We start from the raw sequence: 16,600 nt of genomic DNA, 5'->3' as shown, positions 1-16,600 counted from the left end.
AATCCAGTTTTGTAAGTAAACTTTTGTGGCAGAAGAATATATTGGATTAGCTTCGTTTAGCATCATTTTCTCTTTCAGTCCATTGTGAGGATGCACTTATCCTCAGATAGACCAGAAAACATTAGAACAATGTGTATATGTGGCATATGGTGTATATAGCAGAAGGAAGCACAGAATTGTCTTCTAGTATCAATATCCTCATAGGTACCCATTCTGTAACGTGTCTAACTGTTGAAGTTACTGTTGAAGAATTCCAGATACTGCCTGTCTATTTGAGACTGAATATCCTTAGGGATGCAGTGTGAGTGCTTGTAGTTTTCCTTTATCCACTTTCCACCCTCGCTGTTCTCAATGGCCATGGCAGCAACACCTGCAAAGAGTGGAACATTAGAGACAGATTACAAATGAAAGGAAAACCAACAGGAAGTGTTTTATCCTGGTGCTGGAGCTTTGATAACTGTGAAGACCAGAATATATTATTTACAACATTTTCATAAAATACGCGAATCATCCAGTGATCCTCATGCCCCGTGAATGGTGACATCATCAGAGTACTCCTAGGATAGTGATGTTTCATAATAGGGTAAAGGTGATCAGTCAGAATAACATTTTATTAATTTGTAGTGACTCTTCCCTCTAGGCAAACAAGTAGATCTAAACCATGAAAGCAAAATGTCCCCACAGCATAACAAATCTATCCCCCAGTGTTGTGTGAGTTGAGAGAGAGCAAAAATGTGGATCTTGCAATGTGGAAATGCTTGCTCACCTACAACAGATGCTCCCTGTTTTTCTACCAGTTTGATGGCAGCCTTCATTGTACCTCCAGTCTCAATCCACTGGTCAACTATGAGAACACGTAGACCTTCAAAAGAAAACAAACGCACCATGATATAATAGAACACCATACTGAATGGCCAGGTGAGTGGTCATTATGGCAACAGAAAAATGTATTATCAGCATATAATTAGCATTAGTAAGAACTTGTTCAGGTTTTCCTACCTGTGTATTTTACTTTGACTTCATGTGGCATGAGACTGACTACGGTATAAGGCAGAAGGCTTAGATAGAGAGGTGTTACATAAATTAGTTTTGTGTTATTACAGTACAGACGTTAGGGTGAAGGATGTTCTGCACAGTTTGTAGTGCAGAAAAGGAATACACTGATCTACAGAAGAACTGATCCATTATCTTCTTCAATACGTGCTTATATATACAGGTCAGGATCAAGGTGGCTCCAAAGCTTATCACGGGAACATGGGGCATGGCAGTCAGAATGGCATTCCAGGGCACCATACATAGACATACATATTCGCACACACTCTCAAACCTACTGGCAAGTTTTAGGGAAGTAGGAGCAAATCAGAGAACCCAGAGGAAACCCACTTTGACAGGGGAACAACATGCAAAACTCCACACAGACCGTTAACTGAGCTGAGGATCGCAGGGACCCTGGAGCTGTGAGGCAGTATCACTACTCTTTACACCACCATGATGCCCAGAACTAATCCTTATCATACTAAACATTACTTGAAAACTGCATTGACCCAACTATCTGGCAATTATGACATTAACCTCTTAAAGTTCCATCTTATAATTCAGATATTCATCTTGTAGCATATTCTATAATAACTACTATGAATTATTTATTAATTACAGTGAAAGTAATTGAGGAAAGTGCGGACCATCTAGCAGGTCTTGGCAGTTTAAGTGGTTAACCTCAAAACACATGCCACAACTTTCCATTTCTGGTAGCCATGGAAGCCATGAGAGCAAAATTGACCATACTGTTTGCATGGGAGGGATACATGATCCGCTAGTGCCATGGGCCAATAGTGGGCATCTGTGAGTTTTTGTGCATGTAAGAGAGCAGAAAGTGCAAAAAAAAAAAGTTTGAACACATGCTGGTGATGATAGCTCAGTGGTTAAGATATTGGACATTTGATTGGAAGGTTGTGCGTTCAAATCCCAGTACTGCCAAGCTGGCATGGCTGGGCCCTTGAGCAAGGCCTTTAACCTTCTTATATAACTGCTCAGTTTTTTTTTTTTTGTCTTTAATTTATTTATTCATTTTCATATGATTCATTTACATGTGATTCATTTTCATGTGATTCATTTACGTATGATTCATTTACATGTGATTCATTTTCATGAGATTCATATTCAGTGATACATTTACATGTGATTCATTTACTAATTTGCTTCTCTTTAAATCCAGTTTTAGACTGTGATATTACAAAGGTCTTTCCAGATTATTACTTGCTACATATATTATATGTAGCTTATACTTATATAACTACTCAGTTGTATAAATATAAGTAGGGCTGCAACTAACTATTTTTATATCTATTGATTAATCAGCCGAATATTCTTTTCAATTAATTGATTGATCTGTTCTGGGGGTAAACACAACTGTGTGTGTAATAATAATAATAATAATAATAATAATAATAATAATAATATATTATTGGACATTATATATATTTGGACATTTTCACTTAGGGGTGTACTCACTTTTGTTGCCAGCGGTTTAGACATTAATGGCTGTGTGTTGAGTTATTTTGAGGGGACAGCAAATTTACACTGTTATACAAGCTGTACACTCACTACTTTACATTGTAGCAAAGTGTCATTTCTTCAGTGTTGTCACATGAAAAGATATAATCAAATATTTACAAAAATGTGAGGGGTGTATTCACTTCTGTGAGATACTGTGTGTGTGTATGTGTATATATATATATATATATATATGTGTGTGTAGCTGGGGGCAGCTGTGGCTCAGTTGGTAGAATGGGTTGTCCACTAATTGTAGGGTTGGCGGTTTGATTCCCGGCCCACATGACTCCACAGGCCGAAGTGTCCTTGGGCAAGATGCTGAACCCCAATGCCAAGTTAGTGCCTTTTATGGCAGCTCTGCTACCATTGGTGCATGTGTGTGAATGAGACACAGTGTAAAGCGCTTTGGATAAAAGCACTATATACGTGTGCCATTTACCATTTTACATATTGCTATAATGTCCATGTTACTACAATAAATTAAGTTCATTGTACATAGTTCTATTTAATATGTTTAACAAATCCTTTTTTATACAGTTTTATACAATGATCCTTGAGTTATTTTTTCAGTGCATCTGCCACCTGTAAACTTTACAACAAGATGTTCTGATTAACAACACAGACAGGACTTATTATCATCCACTTAACAAGCACGCTGGGTTATTCAAAGTGCAATGCCCAACACTGTAGGAGGTTAGGATGCCAGATCTTTACATTACTCCATCAAGTCAAACAAAGTTAGATACTAGGCTATGGAAATTTCTGGCATTACTGTTAGTAATAATTCTGTTTAAAACATATTGGTTTGGACTCAGTTGTGTTCTGGATTTCAGTACCTGGTTTTAACACATCATCTCGTACTTCCATTAGTTTGTTTCTGCCAGAGTAATCAGTATATTCCTGCACCTGAGTTTCTACACACAGATGTCCTGCTTTTCGGATGGCCAGAAATCCTTTTTCCAGAGTGGTGGCCATAGCTGAACCTGAAAACATAGAATTTAAGTACTATTATTTTTGAGTTATCTATTTATATAAAAAACACAAAATGCATGCATCAATTACACAGTGAGGCAATAATAAAACTATTATGCAAGTACATTTTTGCATCTAAAAAATGTCATTTTGAAAGCTCTGTCCATATGAAAATAGAATTACTGCAGAATATTGCTTAATAAATAAATGTAATATATTGCAGAAGGTTATAACATGTATCCCAAAGAGAGAAATAATTTAATTTGAAGCATGCTATCTTCATTTAAATTCATAGAAGAGCACGGTATATACACAGAAGACCCTACACATGCAGTTCTGTGGTTGGTGCGCAGTCCAGTTTATATTACATGTGGAATGAGCTAAAAATAAAACTGGAGTCATCCCTGTCTTAGAGGTGGACTGCCTTCAGCTACAAATACAGTGTACCGAGGATAAAGCCCATTGCATCTATTCCAGCCACCAGGTCAATCGAATCACTCTGGAATGGTTTGAGAAGATCTTTCACACAGTCTGATAAGGCCTGGTTGGGAAACAGATGAAAAGAACAAACAATTCTTATATAATTATAAGAATTATATATAATATTATATATAATATAATATTATAATCCTACAATCAAGCACATTATATATTCCAAGACAGTTTTATTAAATGCGTTTGACATTAAAACATGACATACCTGGGAATTGCAATAAAGTCTGGAGGGATCAAGCCACGCAAACTTTGGGCCCTTTGTGTTAGGTGCCATAAGTGACAGATACCAGCCTTTATCTCTCTTCTGAGGTACAGCAAACACATTCATACTGACGAGGATCAGCGCTGCTTCTGCAATCTCGCAAACTTCGAAACAGCAGAAACTTTTCCCTGGCGGACTGAGTGGAGGAGTGCCCCATTAGCACTGACACTAGAGGGCGCTGTCGGACTACAGGGTTGCCAGGTCACTCTACTTCTTTCCAGTCCAACCATTATGAACAAAACGCAGCTCAAGGGTGTAACAAATCTCAGATAATATATACAACAACACAGTAGAAAGCAGTTCGTTCAGGAACTATCTACAGGCCTATGTAATCTTAAACAAGATTGGATAATGCATGTCAGTCATTGTTTTGATTAAATTGTTTTATCAAAAAATGCAATTTGTATACTATATATATATATATATATATATATATATATATATATATATATATATATATATATAAACAAAGGTTCTGTACCTTTGCTTTTATATAAGGTTTTGCCTGAGATTATTAACCTCGTACAATCCAACGAATCCAGATGACGAGTTAAACCTCCCAATCTGGCAACAGTAATCAATGTTCAGAAACCCACCCCCGACAAAAACATAAATTAAAACAGAGCCACGCGGATTAATTCAAAATTCAAAATTGTCCCAATATGTCCCATTCCACATTACATGCATAATTTATATTATCCAACTAGCTCAACAACCTTAGTTTACAGATATTGCAGCTGCTTCAATGTTCACCATTATAAATATTACCATTTATAAAAAATATAATAATATATAAAATACCTGGAAGATGTATAATATAAAAACTGCAAACTGCAAAATACAGTGGTGTGAAAAAGTATTTGCCTCATCCTGATTTCTTCTGTTTTTGTGTATATCTCATAATTTCAGAAATTCAAACAAAATCTCAGATAAAACAAAGGCAACCTGAGTAACTGAGTAAACTCAGTTTTTAAATGATGTTATTTATGGAAGCAAAAAAGTTATCCAATACCAACTGGGCCTGTGTGAAAATGTATTTGCCCCCGTAGTTACTAATTCCCCAAATCTATGAAACTGCATTCATAATGGGGTTCAGCTGGGCTAGACACAACCAGGCCTGATTACTGCAAACCCTGTTCAATCAAATCATCACTTAAATAGAACTTTTTCAACTGCATGAAGTTGGTTAAAAGGTCCTACCCAGTAACACACTATGCCAAAGTTGAAAGAAATTCTAGAAATGATGATGAAGAAGGTGATTGAAATACATCAGTCGGGGAAGGGTTACAAAGCTATTTCAAAGGTTCTGGGACTCCAAAGGACCACAGCGAGAGCCATTATCTCCAAATGGAAAAACTCGGCACAGTAGTGAACCTTCCCAGAAGTGATCGATACTTTTTCACAGCAGGATATATCAGATTATAAATTGGGCTACCTACATTACTATATTTTTCTGTGATTCTAAAAGATATATCACAATCTTTTATTTTCAAGATTAAAATGGACAATTTACAGCATTTCTATCTAAATGCAAATTTTCTCTCTTTTGGTTTTCTTTTTTGGCATCAAATATTTTCAGTTTGCTACAACAAGAGTAATATGGTCCCCTTTTACTGTAAAATAGCCCTGGACCCACTCAGTAAAGGTTTATTTCCTGAACATTAATTAAATACACTGTTTGTCTATTAATTAGAGCCATCAAGTTTTTTTTTTATTCCAGAACTTTTCACTTACAAAACACATCAGGATAATCTCACAATTTCCCCAGGCGCTAGTGCTGTAGCACGCAGCGCGCTCTGAAACCTGAAGTGGTTTTCAGTGAGCTGTGATGATTTCTGTCCTGTCTCCATCCCTGTATTGTCATTGGTTGTTTCCCTGTATGTGTCATCAATGTTCTCAGCTGTTTTGTGTTTCACCACTTCGTTTGTTATTTAAACTCGTTGTGTGTATATGTTCAGTGCGAAGTATTGAGTGTTTTCACCATGTCAGGCCTTTGTTCTTCGTGTTTTGTTTCATGGTTTTTGATCTCGCTTATAATTTCTCATTTTGTGTTTTGCCTTGCCTCGTTTATGCCCATTTACCAATCACCTGACCATTTGCTTGTTTTTGACCATGACTCTGATTCACGTTTTGGATTTGTCTGTATGCCTCTCTTTAATAAAGCTCTTTTCTGCACTTGCATCCGTCTTCAACCTTCTTATGTGACAGACAATAATATATATTAAATATCATTTTTTTTTAAATAATATTAGGTTGTGATATCCACAGCCATAACTAAATAAAAAAAATATCACTGGCTATGCTTCATGGACCTTTTGGGGACAGGAAGAGAGATAGACAAGAAAAAATAAAATAAAATTATAAAGTCACAAGTACATGAATAAAGTATGCACCTTTATATATTCTGAAAATTAAAGCTTCACAGAGCACAGCATGGTTTTAGTGAACCTTAAAGTTTTATTAGAGGCATACAAGTGGATTAACTTGCTTGGGTAGTAAGTCCAGCAGATTCATATAAATGTATTAGCAAGCATTAAATATGCCTATGTTAATTTAGGGGGTTTGCCAAGAGTGTGGGCTGTTTGCCTCTGCTGATATTTCATCATTTGTTTCTGCCTCCCAGATTCCATTGTGCACAAGCTTATTGCCCACAATGTGCATTACACAAATTTTTAGAGAGCAGAACAAAACAGAGTTTTGATTAAAAAAAAAGACTCTCTCAAAAGAGAGTCTGTCAGAGACGTTTATTTTCCACTTTAATGTGGCTCTAGTTGGGGGACCTGCAAGAACGATGTGCATCAGTCCACAGCGTTCCTGCAAAGTTTAACATGCTTAACTGTAACTATTCAGCTACATTTCATCTTATATGTCACAAGATTACCCAGATATTCTAGACCATATAATCTTATACTAGCTTCTAGTAACAGAACATAATGGTCTTTTGTGAACAGCTACTGTAGACTGAGAAGTTTTCAAAACACTTAGCAAACAATCATAATATATTTCTATCAATTTCCACAAGTTCTTCAACACATTTAAACTATTGATATTGTGTAATATAACAATCACATTATTTAATTTCTTGCTTATTCTGAAGCAAATTCCAAGTGAGACATAATTCAGTTCAAGCATGGCTGAGCAGTTGGGGGTTAAGAGCGTGGCTTGAGGGCATTATACTGCAGAAACTTAACACTTGAGCTTCTACTGTGCTATTTTTTATATGATTTTTATACACTATAATTTGCTAAATTATTTACAAATAAATAATTGAGAAATTGTGATAGCATAAGTATTAACCTCACTTCCGTAAAACCTAAATTAGTTCTGGTAACATACAGTGGTGCTTGAGAGTTTGTTAGAATTTTCTATATATCGGCATAAATATGACCTAAAACATCATCAGCTTTTCACACAAGTCCTCCGTGTAGACAAACAGATCCCAATTAACAAAAGAGACAAAAATATTATACTTGGTCATTTATTTATTGAAGAAAATAATCCAATATTACATATCTGTGGGTGGCAAATGTATGTGAACCTCTAGGATTATCAGTTTAATTTGAAGGTGAAATTAGAGTCAGGTGTTTTCAATCAATGGGATGACAATCAGGTGTAAGCAAGCCCCCTGTTTTTTTTTTTTTTTTCAAGAACAGGGATCTATCAGAGTCTGATCTTCACACACTTGTTTGTGGAATTGTATCATAGCATGAACAAAGGAGATTTCTGAGGACCTTAGAAAAAGAGTTGTTGATGCTCATCAGGCTGGAAAAGGTTACAAACCCATCTCTAAAGAGTTTAGACTCCACCAATCCACAGTCAGACAGATTGTGTACAAATGGAGGAAATTTAAGACCATTGTTACCCTCCCCAGGAGTGGAGACCAACAAAGATTACTCCAAGAGCACGACGTGTAATAGTCCACAAGGTCACAAAGGAACCCAGGGTAACGTCTAAGCAGCAAAAAGCCTCTCTCACATTGGCTGATGTTAATGTTCATTATGCCACCATCAAAAGAACACTGAACAACAATAGGAGAAAGGAGAAAGGAGAAAGCCACTGCTCTCCAAAAAGAACATTGCTGCCCTCCTGCAGTTTGCATCATGAGGCATCATGATGACCAAATATATGAGAACAATTATGAGACAAAGTACTGGAAAAAATATCAAAAAGAATATGGCACTTCTATGATTGTGCACTATGAATGTGAATAACATTGATTATCTTGTTACACTGCCACCTGTCACAGGGTGGGATATATTAGGCAGCAGGTGAACAGTCACTTTTCACAGTTGATGTGTTAGGAGCAGGAAAAATGGGCAAGCGTAAGGACCTGTGTGACTTTGACAAGGGCCAAACTGTGATGGCTAGACATCTCCAAAACAATGGATCTTGTGGTTAGTACCTGCCAAAAGTGGTCCAAGGAAGGGCAACCGGTGAACCAGGGACAGGGCCATGGACATCCAGGGCTCACTGATACGTGTGGGGAGCAAAGGCTAGCCTGTCTGGACCGATCCCAGAGGTCCAGATACAGAGGTACTGTAGCACAAATTGCTGAAAAAGTTGTCAAAACACACAGTGCATCACAGCTTGCTGTGTAAGGGGCAGTGTAGCCGCAGACCGGTCAGAGTGCCCATGCTGACCCCTGTCGACGGGCAAAAGCACCTATAACGGGCACGTGAGCATCAGAACTGGACCATGGAGCAACAAAGAACGTGGCCTGGTCTGATGAATAAATTTTCTTTTACATCATGTGGAGGCTGGGTGCATGTTCATCACATACCTGGAGAGGAGATGGCACCAGGAAGAAGGCATGCTGGCGGAGGAAGTGTGATGCTCTGGGCAATGTTCTGCTGGGACAACTTGGGTCCTGGTATTCATGTGGATGTTACTTTGACACGTACCACCTACCTAAACACTGTTGCAGACCAAGTACACCCCTTCATGTCAATTAAATACTCCCTAACGACAGTGGCCTCTTTCAGCAGGATAATGCTCCCTGCAGCACTGCAAAAATTGTTCAGGAATGATTTGTCGAGCATGACAAAGAGTTCAAGGTGTTGACTTGACCTCTAAATTCCCCAGATCTCAATCTGATCGGGCATCTGTGGCATGTGCTGGACAAACAAGTCTGGAGGCCCCACCTTACAACTTACAGGACTTATACACTGCCTGGCCAAAAAAAGATCGCAGTTTGGTTTTAAATAAGCAAATACTTAAGAGCCTATGACTGGATAATTATTGCAGTGAATAATACAGTATGTTTCAGCTGGCAACAATTCCTTTTAACCTCAACTAATGCAGTGTGTAGCATCTGATTTCCTAAACAACCCTGTCGGAGGACATATCCCATGGATGTGGAAAAGATGTTACTGTGTTTCAGAAGGGGCAAATTATTGACCTGCAACAAGCAAAGAAAACACCTAAGGAGATTGCTGAAATCACTGGAATTGGGTTAAGAACTGTTCAACGCATTATTAAAACCTGAAAGGAGAGTGGTGAACTGTTATCTTTGAGGAAGAAATGTGATCAGAAAAAAAAATCTTGAATTATCACGATCAGAGAGCTTTAACACGCTTGGTGAAGTCACATAAAAAAATCGATATTATCAACACGTTATGTTTAATAGTGAAAGTAACAGCATTTTATTTTGGACTTTTTTTTTTGGCCAGGTAGTGTAGAATCTACTGCTAACATCTTGGTGCCAGATACCACAGCAAACCTTCAGATGTATTGTGTAGTCCATGCCTTGATGGGTCAGAGGTGTTTTGGTATAGCACAGGGGGGACCCACACAAATTTAGCAGGTGGTTTTAAAGTTAAGGCTGATTGGTGTATCTGCAAATGCTAGAAATGCTCAAGTGACTTTCGCTGCAGCCTCAGAAGCAATCTGTTTACACATCTGAAGGACTTTTGTCCACAACGTTTTATATATACACATTATTATGATTTTATGCATTGCACCGCTGCCACAGAATTGGCTGATTGGATAATTGCATGAATAAGCAGGGGTACATGTGTTTCTTTTAATGTGAGCAGTCAGGGTGTGTGTGAACACTTATGCAAGGCTACAATGCACGGTATAGTCATGTAAAAGTTACTATCCTACTAAATGTTTCTCTTAATAGCATATATGTTACTAAAATGTTATGGTTTATGTTTCTCCAGGTCCCCCTTATATAGATTATGGGTCTGGAGTATCTGTAGACCATAAAAAGGACTTCTTCAGTGCAGCTGCTTGTTACATCCTAGACATAACAACAATTTGAATGCTGTGCACAGACTATTTGCATTCGAACAAATGTACCTTCATCGTTTCAGTTGTCCTTTCTGAGATGTAATTGTATTTTTCACTGCATTACAATCCTACATTTAAAAACGTGGTTCAAGGGATAGAAACACAAGTTGCCAGATTCGTTTGATGGTATCCCTTGAACCATCGTTCAAAGTTATTAAAAAAAAAAAAACACTGACCAAATAGGCCTATTATATGTCAAAAGTACAGTTGTGTGTAAGAGGGTGTGGCAGTGTGTATTGCTTCTCAACAAAAAGGAATCGTATTTATGTCATTCATTGCTTGAATATATATATACTGCCATGGATGTTATGGAGATTAAAATCCTCTCAAACCATGGCAAACCAGCTCAAAAAATAATAATAATAATAATAATAATAATTCCGCAAAAATAAGTGAAAATTGATTTTGCAACACTATTTGATGGATGAAAAAAAATCATGAAAAGTAAACAAGGAAAATAAAATGAGTAGTATGGAGTTTGCACATATGTTTTAATGAATAGCCCTACACTGACAAAGGGATATAAATAATTGTCTATAGCTATTGATATGAGTAGATCTTTGATGTCGGTTAAAACATTGGTTTACTCTGGTAGTTAGTCTGTGCCCATGTTTAGTCCCCAGAGTTAAAAAAAAAAAAAAAAAACCAACCAAACAAAAAAAAAACAGTGTGGCTCCAATCCAAATCAGGTCACTGTTTCTTTGTGGTGTGTGAAGCTCAATCTCGTTGGGCCTTAGGAATCACCCCATCTCTTGTTGCTGTGGAGACGGTGACAGGCCCCGCCCCTCGCCGCGTCAACAGAGTAAATCTCGAGCTTGTGAAGAATGAAGGGTAACTTTCGGTCAAAATACTATTTCTCAGTTCATTATCCGAGTGTGAACTCCCCCAGCCCTGGGAAACCACATACGACGCGCATTCATTCATTCATTCATAAATAACTCATTTAAAACATGACGCAGGTTTGCAAACAATAGGCTACTCGTGCGTCCATATAGGCCTACTACTCGCAATAATAGGTGACAATAATCGGTTTCTTAAAATGACACCGTATATCTGCAGATAGGAATTACATCGGGCTCTTGTATAGTAAATAATTAAATTAAATCATTTTACATTAGGCGGGGTTTTTTTTTTTTACACTGTGTTGCACGCACAACAGGCTAAATAACAGCTTTTCAGATTTACACAGGTTAAAGAGTTCGTCTCATGATGGGAAGATGGAAATTAAGTGTGAGACGAGACCCCTCCCATGATCAGGAGTCTTTTAAAACCCGCTCACTCGAGCATCTGAGGACCGGCCGGTCTGGTGCTGTCTCAGAAGCCGTGGTGCTGAAAGTGCAGAGCGGTCATGTGGTCAGTTTTTTTCCTGTTCCTGTCTTACGTAGACGGAGACTTTGCTAAAGGCGAACTTTCTGCTTTAGACGCGGAAAAAGAGAGCCACGTTTCATACTTTCTGCACAATACGACTCCGTGTGCGGACACTTCGGGGTGCCATGTCGGGCTGAGTCCTCAGAAAGCCGACGATGGGAAATCTAAGGGTGTAGGACGAGAGACTGAAGACAGGAGATACCCTGCAAGCGACAGACACACTTTGCGGAGATCCAAGCGGGGCTTCACTTATCCCGGGACTCTGTGGTGTGGAGCAGGAAACATCGCCGATAACTACGATCAACTAGGTGAGGATCATTATAATCAAGTTTTTTTATTTTTCCTTTTTTTTTTTTTTGTTAAGTTTACATTCTGTGGACTTTATTCATTTAGTAGACACTTACAGGTGATTCATGATACACTTTATATAAAAACAAGAATTGACAGGTTCTTAAACTTGTCCAGCTATTAAAATATAATAATTGAATTTACCTTTTATCAGTAGCCTGTATTTATCTTTACTACTTTTTTTTTAAATCTTATTTTGTTTATTATATTTGTAAACACCTCTGATTTTTGCCCTCATTTGACTTATTTTGCCCTTATTTGACTTGTGCATGTCTCCTCTCCAGGAGAGTTTGCTGAGACGGATGAATGCTGTCGCACGCATGACCACTGTCCCCATGTCATTCACTCATTTTCTTCGAAATATGGCTTCACCAACTTTAAGTGGCATTCCATTTCACACTGTGACTGCGACGATGCGTGAGTAACCTCGCTCACTATGTATAGCCCTGGAAGCTTACAAAGTTTCATGCTTTGCATGTTTGAACACACATGAGTTATATAATTAGATGATTATTAAGATTTTTATGAGTCAAATCAGACGATTTAGAGAAGGGAAAAACATCAAGCCATTGAGAAGTATATATGCTGTATTACACCTAAGGATAAAATATGAAGTTGATATAATGTTCACATCCAAGAGTTTATTCCATACTCAATCTGTAACAATTACATGTAACCTTATTTGTTAAGAAGCTGTTCAGTACTTGTGAAAAAATTACAAATCAATAATATTGTCATCCTGCAGAATGAAGCGGTGTCTGAGGGCGGTTAATGACACTTCATCACGGGTGGTTGGCCAGGCTTTCTTTAACGTGATTGAAGCTCCCTGTTTTGAATTCTCCCTTGAGGAGCAATGTGTTGAGCGGCACTGGTACGGAGTGTAAGTAAAACGTATATGTATCTTCTGCATAATATATGATTGCTATACTATATGACTATATGTAATTATTGCTTTCTTTTATTATAAAGGTGTAAGAGATATGATAAAGTGCCTATTGCTGTGATTAGAGACTCAGTGCCCTACGATTTTGGTGACATTGAAGTTATCGATGTGTTGACCATAGCACCTTCTAAGACAAAATTATCTGAGATAGATGAAGGCAAGCAAGAAGAAATTCAGAAGTCGGAAAGCACCTCAAGCACCTCAGGATCCAAAAACCCTGCACCAGAAGAGCCTTCACTTACAAATGTTGTCACAGCAGCTGAGGACTTCATCAAAGTACTTGCTACAGTTTCCACTTCACAAAGCTCATCAAATGATGGTGGAAACACAGGTGAAACACAGGACTCAGATAAGAAGAGGAAGAAGAATGCAGGCAAAAAGAAAAAAGACTCAAAGAAGAGAAGAGGAAAGGGGAAGGGGAAAAAGAGAAAACAAAACACAGGCAGGGTTCTAAAAGCCAATGGGAATGTCACCGGGGCTCCTTCTGCCAACAGAGCAGAGGACATCATCAACAAGAACAATTTTGTGGAAGACTCTGGGAATTTTGACTGGGTCAGCAAGACCGACAACTTCATGAACAGCAAATTCAGTTCTGTGGGAGACTTTCAGTACTCCAATAAGATGATGAGGGATGAGCATCAGAAGACACCTGTCGAGAGACAAGTCAGCACCACCACTGCAGCAGATGCAAAGCAAGAGGCCAAAATGTTAAGACCACAAAAGCAAATCAAGGATATGGAATTTGTGCAACTCTTCTCCACAGTGTCATTGACTATCACCAGCAAACCTACAACTGCTATACCAAGACAAAGAGTGCCAAAAAAGAAGCAGAGATATCGAACTCCAACTTTCCTCCCTGTAAAAGGCACCCTACACAATATGATGACAGATAACACCGCTGTGAGTACAACTGAAAGCACCAGCTTAGCAGGTCTGACAAAACACACACCCATCAGTCTACCAGGGGAGGAGGCTCCACACAACGTTGAGTCCCTGCATGAAAAGGGATCTGCGTTTAATGCCACCGCACAGAATACACCCATTGTTGGAACCAAAAAGCTGAGGTCAAGGCAGAAAGGGGGGAGGAGGAAAAGTCGGAAGCTGTATAGCCCTCCCTCCCCCACAGATCCCTTAACAACAGAAGAACCAAAAGTTCTCCCGACTGACACAACTCAGGAGCTGACTGTTGAACCATTTCCTGAACCACAGAGGCTGCAGTATAATGGACCAAAGAACACGGCAGAAAAACCTACAACAGGTACGTCTGGTGAAATTCGACTTAAAACATTAAAGGGCACTGGGGTCAGAAAGAGTGCTTGGCGACCCAAGTCCAACTTATCCATAATGGAGGATGATATCAAGGCAAGGCGAGAAGCCATAGCTTCCAGTACCTCAACAGGTTCAGCTACAACTGATCTGGCTACTCAGGCAAAGGGTGCTGAGGCAAGCATTGGGCAGCTTTTCTCTTCTAGACTACAGACTATCACACCATCCATGCTACCTCTCAAAACTAGAAAATCCAAGAGAAGAAGATCAAAGGAGAGAGATGACAAGAGTAGAAGAAAAAACAAAGGCACAAAAACCTTGGTTTAACTACCTGAAACAAAATCAGTGGAATTGTTTCTTAGTAGTTAGCCTGTGTCATGATGATCAGAGTTGTTAGTACAATAAGAAAGACATGATTTAAAGTATACTGTTTTGTAAAACTCAGTGATGGTAAACAGCACGTTTGCCTATATCCAACACTGTCACTAAATAAAGCAAGTTGAAAAAACACATTGTCAGGTAATTTGTATTCTATATAATGGAGTTATAATATCCACTGAGTTTGAGCTTTGGTCTTCTCAGACCTTTGCCACTAGAGTAAAAGGATTAAATGGGAAAAGGTTACATTCTTTGCAAAAATTATAATCCAAGTTTGATACCTTCTACCAGCCCTCCAACTCAATGACTATCAGAATAGCCAGCACAGCAAATCCAATCTCTTGTCAGCTGACTCTCACATGTTCAGAAGACATATGTAGAGTGTAGGAAAGCACACATAAAAAAACCTACACTGGCTGGTTCAAAAAAGATTCAAAACTGTACGTAGAAATTGACAGATTTTGTATTTGTAAGGGATCTAAAGATCAAGCAAAATAGAACAAAAGAATGCTATGCATCCTCTTAAATCCATAATAATACACTTTTCTTTGCACAGACGGGTAAGAAGTAGGGAACACCAGTCATACGATCATTCAAATTATGGTGTGATGTGAAAACTACACCCATTCCTACTCAAGACTCCTCCCTCAAAGCCCTTTGGTACTTTTCACTTTTAGAGTAGGAGCTATGAAACAATGTGCAGCTTTATTCAGATGGTACCAAAAAAAAAAAAAAAAAAAGAGCATAATAGCATATTACAATGGTTTATACAACAAGACTGCATTCTATTATATAGAATAAAATTGGTCCAGGTGGAAAAAGGTGGGACTAGTTGTAAAGCTAAAGACCCTGCTGTGCAATTGTACATTAACCATGTTCTTGACCTTGTTCTTTTTCATATTCTATTACGAAGTTGCTTCAAAGAAAGAAACACAAAACCACAGACTAAACATGATCTGTATGAGAGAAAAACAACCTCTTATAAAACTAGCAAAATAAAATAAAACATGTAAAGTGAAAATGACAAAGAAGCAAATACAGTTTCACATGCTGGTAGATTAGGAACATACAAAGCGAGATCTTTGTAGGATTTTGTGGCCTTTTCTGACCCTCATGGTTCTATCTAGCTTGCAGTTTGGGTGAAACAAAGAGCATTTCATTTCCCTCTCTCTGCCCTGACACATTAACAGTACATATTTGTTCCACACATAGAGATATGGATAAAACAACAGAAACACATAATTATATTGATATCAAGTGTTTAATGTGATTCAAATATCAGTGATTCATTAACTATCCTGCATTGTGTGTGTTGGCAATATTTCCATCCATTTTCATACTTGATGGACGAAAGTGGCAAACTATCTATTTTGTGCTCCAAAACTTTGAGGTGCAATTATATTAAGATCCATTAGTTGTGGATGGAGGTGATTTCACACTGGTGGTATTCAAGGGTACTTCTCTCCTGTAGAGTTTATGGAATGTATCTTCTTGGAATATGGGAATCTCAAGAAGATTCAAAGGTCCATGCAGTGAGAACTAGCATATTTAACATTTGACAACAGACCTTGCTGGTTAAAGAGATTCCATTGGCTTTCCCCAAATATAAACATGTCAGGACATGGAAGAAAGGCTATAAATATTTTTTCTTTGTCCAGGGAAATGTCTTTATTCCAAAAGTGGTATACATCTTGGCATATTGTCCTTGAATACAAGCTTGA

The 16,600-nt window shown here is 38.1% G+C and overlaps 1 protein-coding gene across 1 annotated transcript; it reads right to left on the bottom strand.

Moving 5' to 3' along the window:
• Window positions 1-144: 144 nt before the first annotated feature.
• Window positions 145-4,539, bottom strand: zgc:174895 (uncharacterized protein LOC100126024 homolog). Its single transcript, XM_053647316.1, has 5 exons — window positions 4,226-4,539; window positions 3,973-4,066; window positions 3,390-3,536; window positions 767-862; window positions 145-370 (listed from the first exon to the last, which is right to left on the bottom strand). The coding sequence occupies exons 1-5, from the start codon at window positions 4,346-4,348 to the stop codon at window positions 225-227; spliced, it is 606 nt and encodes a 201-aa protein (XP_053503291.1). The 5' UTR covers window positions 4,349-4,539; the 3' UTR covers window positions 145-224.
• Between the last annotated feature and the right edge of the window lie 12,061 nt (window positions 4,540-16,600).

This window comes from Ictalurus furcatus, chromosome 17, assembly GCF_023375685.1.
Source record: "Ictalurus furcatus strain D&B chromosome 17, Billie_1.0, whole genome shotgun sequence".
NCBI lineage: Eukaryota > Metazoa > Chordata > Actinopteri > Siluriformes > Ictaluridae > Ictalurus > Ictalurus furcatus.
The sequence above is the reverse complement of the archived record's forward strand: the minus strand, read 5'-3'. Positions and strand labels throughout refer to the sequence as shown.

What these genes read in the sequence shown, in the direction of transcription:
- zgc:174895 (XM_053647316.1), bottom strand. Translation starts at nt 4,348, where the DNA reads ATGAATGTGTTTGCTGTACCTCAGAAGAGAGATAAAGGCTGGTATCTG. An exon ending in TGCAATGGGCTTTATCCTCG is followed by an intron (nt 3,537 to 3,972) that starts GTACACTGTATT and finishes CTATGTTTTCAG; the next exon opens with GTTCAGCTATGGCCACCACT. An exon ending in AGATGATGTGTTAAAACCAG is followed by an intron (nt 863 to 3,389) that starts GTACTGAAATCC and finishes TTTCTTTTGAAG; the next exon opens with GTCTACGTGTTCTCATAGTT.